Genomic DNA, 13439 nt, shown 5'->3' on the forward strand with positions numbered 1-13439 from the left:
CCCTTTCCCCACTCACTGCTCCCTTCCCTCTATTGATCTTCCTGCCATTTACCCATAGTTATTTTTAAAAATTAATTTCTTGTGGATGTACACGGTGTTGAGATTCACTGTGGTGTGTTCATCTGTGGCCATAGGAAAGTTATGTCAGACTCATCCCACCGTCTTTCCTTTTCCCATTCCCTCTCCCTTCCCTTCATTCCCTTCTGTCTACTGCACTGAACCAAGTCTTTCTTCCTGAGAGTCTCCAGCAATATTATTCTGCACAACTGGGAGACAAGAGTTGGGGGAAGGGGGCATGCACATGTCCTCAACCTGCTCTACCAACTGCTTATTGAATGGATTCTCATGGAAATCTCACCCAATTTGTTTCTCCAGTCAGCTGTGCATAGTACAACCAAAGCTGAATTAAGTATGTGGTGCCCGTAAAACATTAGGAAACTTCAGGGGCAGAGAAATTGACTTCACTCTCCTCTTTTAGAGTACGTGCTCTGGCAAGAGGGCCACAACAGAATGGTCTTTCTGTCTTCTGTGGAATCAGGGATGACTCTGCTGCTGCTGCCAAATGTGGATTTTGACTTCAGCTTGGCTCTTCTCTGATGGACAGCCCCCACAATGGGGAGTGGATAAGTGATATTAATTCATATGAATTCTCTCTCTCTCTCTCTCTGCTTAGTAGCTAACATTGTTTCATTTTGCAATTCTCAAGGGATTGAACTGAAATACCAACCAGCATCATGACTTAATCCACCTGGAATGTTACCATTTCTTTCTAAGTTCCTTGGCAAAGATAGACACTAAAAGGATGCCTGCTCTATGGTGAGATTTATTCCCAGCCAATGAAACTTCACGTGTGAAAACAGGTCAGAGCTATGCTTAGTTGGAAGAAACAGGTAAATGATACTGACACTCAAGGAATGGACAGTAGTGCAAGGCTTTTATGACCACATTTTTTTCAAAGTTGGTACTTGTCCTAGATTAAACTGCATCCTCCAAAGAGATATGTTGAAGTCCTTACTCTGGTACCTGTGAATGTGATCTTATTTGGAGGCAGGATCTTTGCAGATATAATCAAATTAAGGTACTAATTGATTATTACTAGGAAGTCATACTGAATTAGGGTGATTCTAAATCAAATAACTGGTGTCTGGTTAGAGAGATTTTGAGACAGAGACACATGGAGGGAATACGGACACTGTAAAGACAAAGAAAGGTATTAGCTGGAGTGATGTAACTACAAGTCAGGAATGCCGAAGGTTGTCGGAAACCACTAGAAGCTAGGACCATTCAAGGAAGAATGTTTCCCTGAAGCCTTCAGTGCGAAGATGGCCCTGCTGACGACTTAATTTCAGACTCCCAGCTTCTAGAACTGTGAGAGACAACACATTTCTTATGTGTCCGTCTATTTGTGGTAATTTGCTATGGCAGCCCTAGGGAACTAGTACCATGTTATTTTTCCCACTTAAGACAGGGAAACTCATTTAGAGAGGGGAGGTGGTTTCCCCAAAGTCATATTCAAAACACTACGTCACCTGTCACCTTCCTGCTTAGCTCTGATGAACCACATTTCCATAAAGGCAGTACTGACCTCCTCAGTCCCCTACTGCATCCCCTCCCCTCCCTTGTCCCCTACTGCATCCATGGCTGTTCCCAGACACACTGGCCTAACCTAACCCTTCTATGCATCTCTCACTGGATCTCTTCAAGTGGACATCCACCATCCTCTCTGATAGTTTGCACTGAACCTTAAAGTCCACTCTCAGGAGTCACCTCCACAGGGAACCTTCCCTGACCCCGCCTGGTGGACGGGTATTCTTAGGGCACCTGACTTGAGAACACTGGCTGAAGATGCACAGCCCATCTGCCTGGCTCTTTGCCAGAGTCTCCAACCAAACCATCACCATTTCTCCTGGATGGCCAGTCTGATCTCTGCATCCCTAGAGCCTGAATTTGAGGTCAAACTCCTTGGATGCTAGGTCTCATCATATGGTGGCAGTGGTTTGTTTCCTTCTAGGGAGAACAAAGACCTACCATTTGTGTCTGTAACTTTTGACCCTTAGCTAATTCAGACACAAATTGAGATACTGTTTTGGGGCAAGGAGACAAGTGCATTCTGTATAGATTTCTCATGGGCCATGCCTATCAGCCCTCATGAGTGATCTGGTTATGAGGTGTCCCAAAGAAGCCATGGTGTGGCAGAAAGACCAGTGGGATTGGCCTGAGAGACTGTTACTAATTAGAGTTCTGACCTTCACCAGTCCTAAGGTACAGGTTTCATTCATTCATTTGTTTGTTAAACAAAGATGTATATTTTGAAAGGTGATCCTGCCCTCAAGTTCAGCCAAGTTATTTAACTTCTTTGGATCTTCATTAGTTCTAGGCAACAAGAGGTCATAATATTGACCCCTTAGAATCAGGATAAACAATACAGATAATGGTGATATTAAAAGCACTTAGAAAATGCAATGCCCTTTATAGTATAATTTCTTGTTAAAGAGAAGGGCTCAAAGGACTTTTTAGCAAATGTATAAGGTACTTGAAAAAATGGTCACTAATCCAGATATAATCTGCCTTCACATATCCAAAGAAAGGATTCTGAAGTTGGGAGAACTTGATCACGGAATCTGAGCCAGATTCTAAATACTTCATCTGTTTTTCTTCTGAAGGATTGTCTGTCGTTCACTCTTTTAAAAATGATATGTATTAGAGCCTATGTATCACAGCTAAATGTTGAAGCTGTAGAGATGAAAGAAAAATCTGCCTCATGCTCTCAAGAAAACACATAAAATAGAGTGAGAAAAGGGGTAGGAGAACAGGTAGTCCTGGAGCATGAGGAGTCCATGCCAGAAAGGTGCACAGGGCTAAGGCTGAATCGTTAAGAATAAGTTGACAGATGAGTGAGAAGCATTTCATACAAAGAAGATGGCAAGAGCAAAGATGCACAACCCTGTACACAGTGGAGTACATCTGCAGATTTGGAAGACAGGACTGGGGTACAGGGAAAGGAAGGTGGATAAGAATAAGCTGATACCATGAAAGGAGTAATCATGAGCCATGCTTGTCATGCTGTCATGTTAAGGAGCTTGGACTTCCTGTAGAAGGTCCTTGATGACTGCCTATGGATTTCAAGCAGGGTCATAATAATTACAATTATGTTTCAGAAGGTCAAAGTCTGAGAGGAGAGCTGGAGATGTAGTTCAGTGGTAGAGTACCTGCTTAGCATGAACAAGGCCCAGGGTTCAAACCCCAGTACCACCAAAAAAAAAAAAAAAAAAAAAAAAAAAAAAAAAAAAAAAAAAAAGTCTGAAGAGGAGAGCAGATTGGAGTGGGAATGAGGAATGAGGTATGAATTTAATTAAGGAATGTTAAAACTGAAGTAACTCTTCAGTCTTCATTCAATCTGAACAGTCTCTGGAAGGATGGAGAAAAGGAGCTAACTTGGGATGGGTAGGAAGACTGCCAGGTGGCTTATCTGGGATTGAAGATACTGGCTTTGTAAGGACACAAATTCACAAGGCTTAACTTTTATTTTAAGATGTGCACAGCAGACTGATGATAAGATTTAACAAGGGTGTGGTTGAATTGATCCAGAACCAGGGACGTGGGGTAAGAGATCGATGGAAGGATAAAGTGAAGTCTAGGAATCAGATGATGTGATGGACCAGGACAACTGGGTTGTTCACAGGGAAATTGAGGCCAGGATAAGCTGACTGGAAGAAAAGGAGTTGAAGTTAAAGAACTGATTTCCAGGAGAAAGAGGAGAGAGAGCTGGAAGAGGAGCAGGTGGCTTGAGACAGTAGGTAGTGGAGTGGGATTTCAGAACTGAGACGGGGAGGGTGGAACATCTGTTCACATCTCTAAAAGTTTATTCCATGTAAAACTTGTGATTATAATGGTAGACATTCTGAAGATCACAGTTTAAATTTGTGTCTCTGATAAGCAAACTTGGAAGTTGGGGACTTGTTAAATAAATCATAGAGGACAGCGAGTTACCTCCAGGACAGATTCAGTTCTAATCAGGTCTTGGTAAATTCCATTTATAGTAGGTCTGAAAATTTTGACATACCAACATGTTTGCAGGTATCATAATTTCAACATAGATAGCTGAATACATTAATGTATGCAAACATATTTTCATATTCATGAAGAAGACATTACAAACATTACATACATTTTTTTTTCTGAAGACATATCTTTTTATATTTCAATACATGGTCAATTCTCCTCAAGGGAAAAATAAAAACCTGAAATAAATGAACAAGGAGGTCAAAGTCTTTTTGACAACTCCTACTAAGAAGGAACAAGGAGACTAATGAGGCTGAAAATACTTACAACCTGGATATTGGGAAGATTAACTGTATCTATATGATTCAGTATATTTGATTTGACATCATTTGGAGATTTAAACACTTAATTCAGTGTGGTATACAGAGAAAGTGGACAGGTTTAGCTTCTACAGTGCTTCAACTGGATCCAAGAAAAAGGAAGGCAAACTGAGAGAATTTGCCTTAGTCTATTAAGTTCATTTAATTGGTTTTAGTAGAGATACCCAAAACCCCTTACATTTTGTTCAAAGCATTGATTTTCTAATGCAAGCTAAAGATGCTGTCTCTATATATGAAGGATTACTTGGATCTAAAAGATAATTTTAGTATCACTTTAATCTCTCAGTGTCTATCATTCTAATTCATAGCTAGATATGCAACTCACTTGGGAATATTTTAAAATATCAATGCTTAGGCCCAAAGTCCCAAAGATTCTGAATAAATAGCTTTGACACGTAGCTCAGAAATTAGTAATTTTTAAAAGTTCCCCAGGTGATTCCAAGATATAACCAGAATGGAGAGCCACTGCTTTAGATAGGGTGGGGCTACTTGACTCTGAATTATCTGATAATGCTCTTCTCTCACTCTCAGAAACAGACCTAACTCAAAATATATTAATTTGGGCTCTTAGTAGCTACAATGTTATTAGTTGGCTTAAAAGGAAACCTCACCTGAGCCTTTTAAATCTGGCATCTGGTTTACAGCTTGCTCTCCGCTCTGCCATGCCTGGGAGTCTTCACCATCTTGCCTCTTGTGTTTTGGTCACTACGCTAGTGAATGAAAAAGCACCTTCCAGGAGATAAATGTTTGTTCCCAGGGTGCTGAAGATGTTGGGGAGGAGCTTTCCACAGGGGCTATTTTGTCCAGTGGAAAAAATTATGATAATTTTTTGCAAAAACAAAATGTATTGAGTTTATCATATGCCAGGTCTTCAATTAAGGGCTTAACCTATATAAGCTTATTTAACCTTTTGGACAACTCCTACTAAGAAGGAGCCGATTTTGTCATAGAAAACTGAGTTTTAGGAAGATATACTGGGTTGCACAACTGGTAAAATGATGGTGTTGAGTTCCTAGTCTAGAAACCCAGTGTTAAACCATTTATTAACAGCTAATTAGGTTACTGGTCTTTTAATCAAATAGAAAACAACTCTTTAAATGGAGATTTACGTTTGGGCATTGGATCATGAGATTTGTTTCTTTATTCCTTTTAGCCAAAACAAATTGCAAGCAATGACAAGGAATCCTTTAATGGTTTTATACTCAAAATCATTAACAAACCATATCTAAAGAATTTATAAAAAAAGATGGAGTTGATTTATGATGTCGGTGTGGAAAAATTGCATAGGATCAAAAGCCTGGATTATAACTTCACATTATATGATCTCTCCAAGAAGCTCAGGTTGACAATAAATTGAGGTTTAAATGTTAATATGCTTTGTGAAAAGCACTACACAAACTATTATTAATTTCACTTTTTCTCAAATTTCATGCTCCTAAGATAATCCACGCTGCCTTTTCCTAATAATTCCTCTTTTAATTTGGTTCTTCCACTTGATTCTGCTCAAAACTTAAAATAGCACCATAGGGAAGATCAACAAATCAAGAAATAAAAGGGAGAGAGCAGGAGGGAAAAAATCCACTCGGGTCAAAACTTAACAGTAATGAACACCAGGAAGTCTGCCTTCTTGTGTCTCAGACCATATATAAAAACTAGACCATGTATAAATGCCAAGAAAGCATACGCTTACAATGTCTGACTTTCTGGATTTAAAAGAGCATGATTTCATAAAGTTGTAGATTAAAGAAACATACCCAATACCTTACATATGCCATTAATACAGACATTTCTGCTGTTGCCACCTTCAAAGCAAGGGGTACCATCGATGACAGCATCCAGCATTCTCTCAGAAAACTGGCCATCTATGGGTCGGCAGTAGAGCTCACAAGGACGTGCTAGAGTGAGAGAAAGATTAGGTTAGCCTTGTAGCTCAAAGTCCTTCCCCCAGGAAACAAAACTGTAAAAGTCATACAAACATAACTAAAAGCAAAATCTCTGAACACTGAGACTCTGGATGAACTCGAGGTTACACATGTGTAAGAGCTTGAAAGAGAAAGTAAAAAACAACGAATGTCAACCTGTTCTACATCACGTGTAGTGGTAAGTTGTCTGAGAAGGTGGGTTTGGTCAAAATGAGTTGAAGAGATCACTGGACAAAGTGCCAAGGGAAAGGGTCAGAAGACTGAGGATAAACTGGAGCACTCCTTTCATGCCAGTGTGATAACCCTGTCATTGCCAAAACTGGAACACCAAGATGGAGTCACCTGGGAGCACTTCTCCCAGCAGTGAGACCATCCGGCCAGATGTTGAATCCAAAGAATTACTTCATTAAGACTTTGATGCAAGCTTCAGAATGCAGATTTAGGAAAGAGTTTTAAAAATTATCCATTTCAAAACTGCTGGGAAGGATCAGGACTAGGGACACCAGAATAATGAAGTTCCTATGTTTGTCTTAGTTTTGTGAATTATTGCTGTTTGCTCCACTCCCCAAAGGATACAACTATCCTGAGACTTCAGCTAGTCTTGTTAATATAGTGAATTCAAAGGAATTTGGCTTGTTAAATTAATAGCCAATATATTATTTGAACATTATTTCCCAGATTTTGTTTTGCTTTTCAGTGGTTATCTCATTTTAACCATCACAACTGCCCTGTGCAGTTAGTCATTTTATTACCAATTTCATAGATGAGAAAATTTAGCTATAGAGATACTAAAATCTTCCCAAGTTCTCCCAATATGATTGGCAGATTAAACCACCATTGTGCTTTAGTTTCAGATCCCACACTACAAATCCCTAATGTACAGACACAACATTTTCTTTAATAAAAACAAATGTCTTTGATGGGATCTTTAAACTGACCACTCTATTAGGCACATTATTAGGCAATGCTGAATGACAACATGAATATACATAGCAAATTAGTTAGCACACAATTGGACGGCTGTATTTTAATTCAGAATACATATTCTCATGGGGAAAGTACTAGACTGAAGTATTTACTTCTACAGAAGACAGATTTAAACTGGCTTCCTTTGAGAAAGTAACTTAATCTTTCTATGACTAGTTTCCTCATCTAAAAAATGGAGGTAATAATATCGGCCTTGGAGGGAAATTGCGAGAAACAAGAAAGAGATTTATGTCAAATACTCAGCATTGTTCCGTATACAGTAGGTGCTCAACAAATGGCAGCTTTGTTTTCACCTCCGCATCATTAACTTGAGGAATTCTAAAGGTAGCCTTGGTTTTCTGTGCTTCTGTCTTTCCAATCTTCTCAAACAGTCAAAAGACTTACAACCCTGGCTCAATTCTTACTCCAACCCAAACAAAAACAAAACAACTTCCTGAAATACTCTCTTCCCCTTCAGATTACTCCATTATGTCATTATTATTCAATTTGGCACTCCATTTATATTTTGTTTTACAATCTTCTAAATAACTGGTATCCTGCTAGTTTAGCACAAAAAATTCTAGATCTTGCTCTGATAGAAGATGATTCCATAACTTTCTTTTACTATTATATGGACCTCATTCAAAGATGTTTCAGTTGTACAATAACTACTGTGTCCTCTCTGGTCTATGAGTCCAAGTCTTTGATTTTACAGACTCCTCAGTCAAACCGTAATGTCCTCAAGGATGCTCAAGTCGTTTGAACATTGATTAGCTACTACCAGACAGCACAGTCTGAGAAGGGAGAGTCATAACACACATGATGAGGACTTTGAAGCTCAGGAGACGCAGAAAGAAGCACAGAAATTCTCCTGAGAGTGTGAGATTTAGATCCAGGGAGATTCAAATCCAACTCCAACTATTTAACCTTGCCCAAGACTTCCAACTCGCTACACTGCACAAGGGACTGTTGGAAGGTATGTGACTGTTACTGTTCACCTCTTCCAGTGATTACTAGCAGAACATTACTCCCAGAAGAGGCTCTTAGTCCATCTTTATGAATTAACTGATGTGACAATGATCAACAGTAATATGGAGAAAATTCTGGATCAAGCAGCAAAGAGATTTTTTACATCCTGAGAGATTATCAACTCAGGCAGTCAAAAAATGGACACTAACCTTAGTGATAGAAGTCAAGGACTTTGGTGGCGACAATGAAATCCTTATCTGGAGACAAGTGGACAAATCATTAATGGAATGCCCCATGGGCCCTGAAAGTGTGATGCAAATCTAGCGCTATGATCTTGCTCAGAGGGGCAAGAAAAATGCAGAATCCTCAAAGAAGGTTTTATTCTTGTGCAAACAAAAACCTGGTGTTAACAGTAACCTCTGGTGTAGTATGGGGGGACAGTAAGAATTCACTTTTATTTCATTCTATTATGTACAACTGCATTTTTATAAGACACATGCATTCCTTTTAAACAAGTTGTAGCCTGGAAACAAGAAAACTGGAATAGTCTTCTTTCCCTGTGATAATGATGGCATATCTTCATGAAGAGTGTCCATTCCTTAACTGTTTCTCCAGTATGGGCCTAGTACCTCCTTCAAGGTTAAACAGGTTGAAAAAAGTATGCTGCGCATAAGAAGCACAAATGTCTATTGAAAATAAGTGCAGTGGCCTACAGAGTCTCAGCGCTATCCAGCAAATCACCCTTGTGTTAACAACAGGACACAGGCCCATGGCTGACTCCCGGAAAGCACAGCTGTGCCTAAGGCCAGAGAGAAACTTATGCTTGAAAAAGGCATTGAAAAGTCAAGGTTCTGGGCTACTTAAGCATGTTGTAAGGTTGAGCCTTAAGCCCTGCTTCCCCAGACCCCTCCTTCTCTGGCCTCTATCTTTCATGGTGAGGAAACTCTGCAGATATTATTAGGTTGGTCTGTGACACAGGGTTCTTCAGAAGGAGCTAAGAGTGGCAAGTAATTCTCAGTGACCCTCATGGGCATCAGAGATTCTGTCTCAGATATCAACCTCACAGATTGGAGCATTTCTATAGCTTTGAATATTTTTGTTGTCTCAATCTGTTTACCTGCCGCAACACGACACATCTTTTTGTCTGGGCTATGAGGTGGTTTGATTTTTTTTTTTTTGTCCCTCTAGTTTTCAAGAGATTTCATGTCCATTTATAATTCAGCAAAGTGAAAGCCCTAAAATCAATTTACTGGTAAACTCTCGCCCTCACACTGTGTAATTAATCCTTCCAAAGGAAGCTCAGATAACTGAATGAACTCACTCAATCAAAGGTTGTATTTTCAATTCTGCTGAAATAGGATGGCTCAGCACTTTTGAATAGTGGTCTTAAGAAGTGATCATTAGAAGCAAAATATCAAACTTGCTAAGGAGGATAAAAATATGTGTTTAGTTAAGGAAGAGTTTTGATGCATTTCATATGTGTCGGTCAAATGGTAGGTACTCAAGTTAGTAGGCATCCAACTAATAGCACCGGAGCCACAAGGAAATCGCCAGGATAGAGGATGGTTGTTTATACCCCAGATTGGCAGTGAACTCAGCAGGTAGCAAATTCAATCAATCAATCAATCCAAAGTGAATGAAATTGATGTCTACCCTTGTAACTATCATTGCTTAGGCCCAGGGCTGGCTCTTATTCCTACAGCTATACTAGACAAAAAGGTAGGCACATGAAAAGCACTTGTAAATAAACAAAAAGCAAAGCTGAATCCAATCTTTTCTTTCTAAGTCCAGTTATACTTGAGTAGTGAACATCACACAAGTTCAACCTTACAGCTGTGACAGGGAGGGACCCAAAATAAGGACCTGTTATACCACAAGGGAAGCTATCTATTTTAGTCATGGAAGACTATTTATTCAGGGTCCTTAAGACCACTGATCCAAATGCTTTACTTTGACTCAGCAAAATAGAGAATTTGCAAGATACAGGCATCGATAGTACCAACTGAAAGCATCATTAGTATAAAATTCATGTGAATACACACATGAATTTTCCTGTATTCAGATGCCTGGATTAGGAACCTCACTGCACCAAGAACCAAATGCCAACTGCCATAAAATATGAATGATGTTAAACAATTGGGGACAAGGACTAGCTGTGACCTTGACAACCAATAGGCATCAGGATATTTGGGAGACCCACAGTAGGCAAAGACCCACAATCTTCCAAAGTTATTGACAACATTGTTAGTCTAAAAGCCCAAAGATGTTATTCTCCAGTCCATGACTCATGTGTCTTATCACACTAGACTTTCAGGAACTTAAAAAATTATTAAAAATTTGATTAGCTAATTTTTACCACCTTGCCTCAAATCTCCTTAGACTCAGAAAGCCTTTCTTGTTTTATTTCCCACTCAAATCACAACAAAGAGCACTGATAAGATACCTTCTGATGACAGTCTACAGCTAGAAAACATCGATTCTTCTTCATTTTCAGGAAAGTGTGCAATGGTTCTCACAGGAAGTTTTGCAAACACTGCTGTTAAGTTCTCCAACTCGGTTAGGTCCCTGTTCCCTGGTGCGCATCCTTTAGACATTCGCTTTTACTTTTGACTCGTCTCATACTGTTCTGTGCCTATGAAGTGCTGGTTCCTGGCCCAGGGCTGGCTCACTCTCATTTCTAATGAAGTCATTTCTGCTATCTTGCCTTTCTTTGTGCTAGTTTCTTCCCACTTGGAGTGACTCTATTTTGAACGCCTTCCCTTTCTCTTCTTTCTGTAGAAAGATTACTCATGCTAAGAATCATCAACTATTTCCTTGGGAGCCTTCTTCAAAATTACTCCAAACCCACAATGACCTTCTGTTCTGAATTTCTACTGAAACCACAGTCAGTTTCACATGCCTGTCAATAAGCCATTAATAGCTGAATGCCCATGTGCTCCATGTAGGAGCTCAGTGGCACCTCAGCTGCTTTGAAGTGCATCACTGTGTTTGACAAACATCTTGTTCATCTCCCACAGAGCAGAACTGGGCATATTGAGCCTCCACCATTTTCTGATAACTTCACCAGGTCAGTGTTTCCATCTTCTAAAACACAAACTCCTGATGGTACATATCTCTTTGTTCAACTTAGAGGACATCACAGAAACCCTGAAACACAAATGTGACCCAAGACTTGAGATACACTGTTACAGTCCCTTACCTGAATTAAAAACTGGAAACCAATGGTAGAATTCATTCTTGTAGGGAACGGTGTCAAATTCACTGCATTGCATCTGCCGAAATGTTGGTGCATCTGGGCGACAGGGGTGGACGTTGCACAAGCGATATCGTTTCCTTTCTCCAGTGCAGTATTTTCCTCCAAACTTTGGTCTACAAGTGAACAATCAAGCTGTTCTTTTAATTTCCCAAAAGGTCAATATTATCCTTTAAAAATTCCCCTGCCATCTGAACGTGCTCATTCCTGGACAAACTGTGTCTCTTTCTGCCCTAAAACCCACCTTTTAAAATCCTTCCAATTTTACAAGTTGTGTGTGTGGGGGTTGCTCAACAGAATTTTAGTGTTAAGTATATAGCTGCCTAATTTGAAATAGTTTGTGGATCGTTTTCACCTGTGTACTCCCAAATGAAAACATGCAGCAAAGGATACATCATTTTTCTTTCCAAAATCTGTTCCTTCTCTATTTCTATTTAGGGAGTGAACAGTGGTCAGAGTTCAGAATCATTCATCCTTTGCCTTCCATGGACAATAGTCAATCAATTATCTTTTTATATTTTCATCGATTGTATTATTGTATTTGTTTCCTCCTCCTCAACCCCACAGTTACCAAACAAGCTGGACTCTCATCTTCACTTACACCTTCCCTTTCCTCACTTTCTTCTCAATCAATCCACTAAACACACTATTATCTGGAAAAAATTTTACACCATTTTAATTATCCTGACTTCCTGTTTAAAAAAGTCAATGGCACCTAATAACCTCAGAATCAAGTCCAATCTTTTGAGCTTGATTCTCCAGGCCCTTATGAACCTGTCTTAACTCTCTTGAACAACTTTATTTCCCACATTCTCCTTCTTTTGTATACTGCTCCAATGGTACCAGCTACCTTATTTATTATTTTTTCCCTGTGCCTCTGGACAGAATTCCTTTCTCTTATGTCTTTCCATGTCTACCTCCTTCCCATGCTTTAGGGACCAATTAAAGTCACCTCTATCATGAAACCTTCCTGGATTCCAACCAGAAGTAATCTCTGTCTCCTCTCTTCAACAACAGTTCATGTATGTACTTTAAAGATAGTGTTTTCTTTCTTTCTTTTTTTTTTTTAACCAAATCCAAGTTCTATGTTCTATGAGGTATCCAAATAGTACCTTGTGTATAGTTATGTTTTTAATAAGTATTCAGTAAATAGATTCATTCATCTTACTTTAGAATACATTCCCAAATTTTAAATTTCCTTTTCTCTACACTCAAGAGCATGACAATCCCCCCATCAGGATCACTCAAAAGAGAAGAAGGGAGTATCGTGGAATTGCTTCCAGAGAAGTGGAGGAAACATGTATCCTTCCAGAAGGCTAGGTGATCCACACATACCTTCCTGCCTCCAGTTTGCCGTCTCTGAATGAGGAGTTGTGACTACTTTTATAGTGTAGCAAAACAGGAGCTGGAATCTGTCTTCATCTTTTAGTAGTTAGATGAATCTGAACAAGTTATTTTATTTATCTGAACCTGGTTTTTTTTGTGTGTGTGTGTGAAATGAGCATGAAACTTTTTATCTCATAAGTTGAAAGGACTGAGTGAGACAATACACAGAAAGGGGCTCAAATAGAGCTACTCTATCACAGAGTAAGAAGTCAGTAAATGAAAACATTTTTCATTTACTGTGAATAATAACCAATCAGTATGTTTATGCTCCCATGTACTCAACACCATGCTTCGGGATGAGAGGGCAGGAAAGAGGGTCGAGTCATGTTCTATGCTTCCTGGAAATATACGATTTTGTTAAAAAAAAAAAAACAAAAACAAAAAACCTGTCTATAAAGTTAGATAATTTAAGGTAGCAACTATGTATACCTGACTATACGTGTGATGGGGGTTTTAATGAAAGGGGTGTTTCTGGAGAATATTCTCAGGAAAAGGCAATCCAGATGAAACTATGATAAAGGCGCATAAAACTCAGAAATCTTCCCAGAGTGTCCAGTATAG

The 13439-nt window shown here is 39.3% G+C and overlaps 1 protein-coding gene across 1 annotated transcript in view; it reads right to left on the reverse strand.

The window, feature by feature from the left end:
- The window catches only part of Adamts12 (ADAM metallopeptidase with thrombospondin type 1 motif 12), a 319480-nt gene that overhangs the window by 95302 nt on the left and 210739 nt on the right, over positions 1 to 13439 (reverse strand). Inside the window, exons 12-13 of the mRNA XM_047556801.1 lie at positions 11439 to 11608; positions 6144 to 6277 (exon numbers count right to left, since the gene is read on the reverse strand). Of these exons, the coding sequence (XP_047412757.1) occupies positions 6144 to 6277; positions 11439 to 11608 (304 nt within the window). The remainder of the gene's footprint in view (positions 1 to 6143; positions 6278 to 11438; positions 11609 to 13439) is intronic.

Source organism: Sciurus carolinensis, chromosome 6 (assembly GCF_902686445.1).
Source record: "Sciurus carolinensis chromosome 6, mSciCar1.2, whole genome shotgun sequence".
NCBI lineage: Eukaryota > Metazoa > Chordata > Mammalia > Rodentia > Sciuridae > Sciurus > Sciurus carolinensis.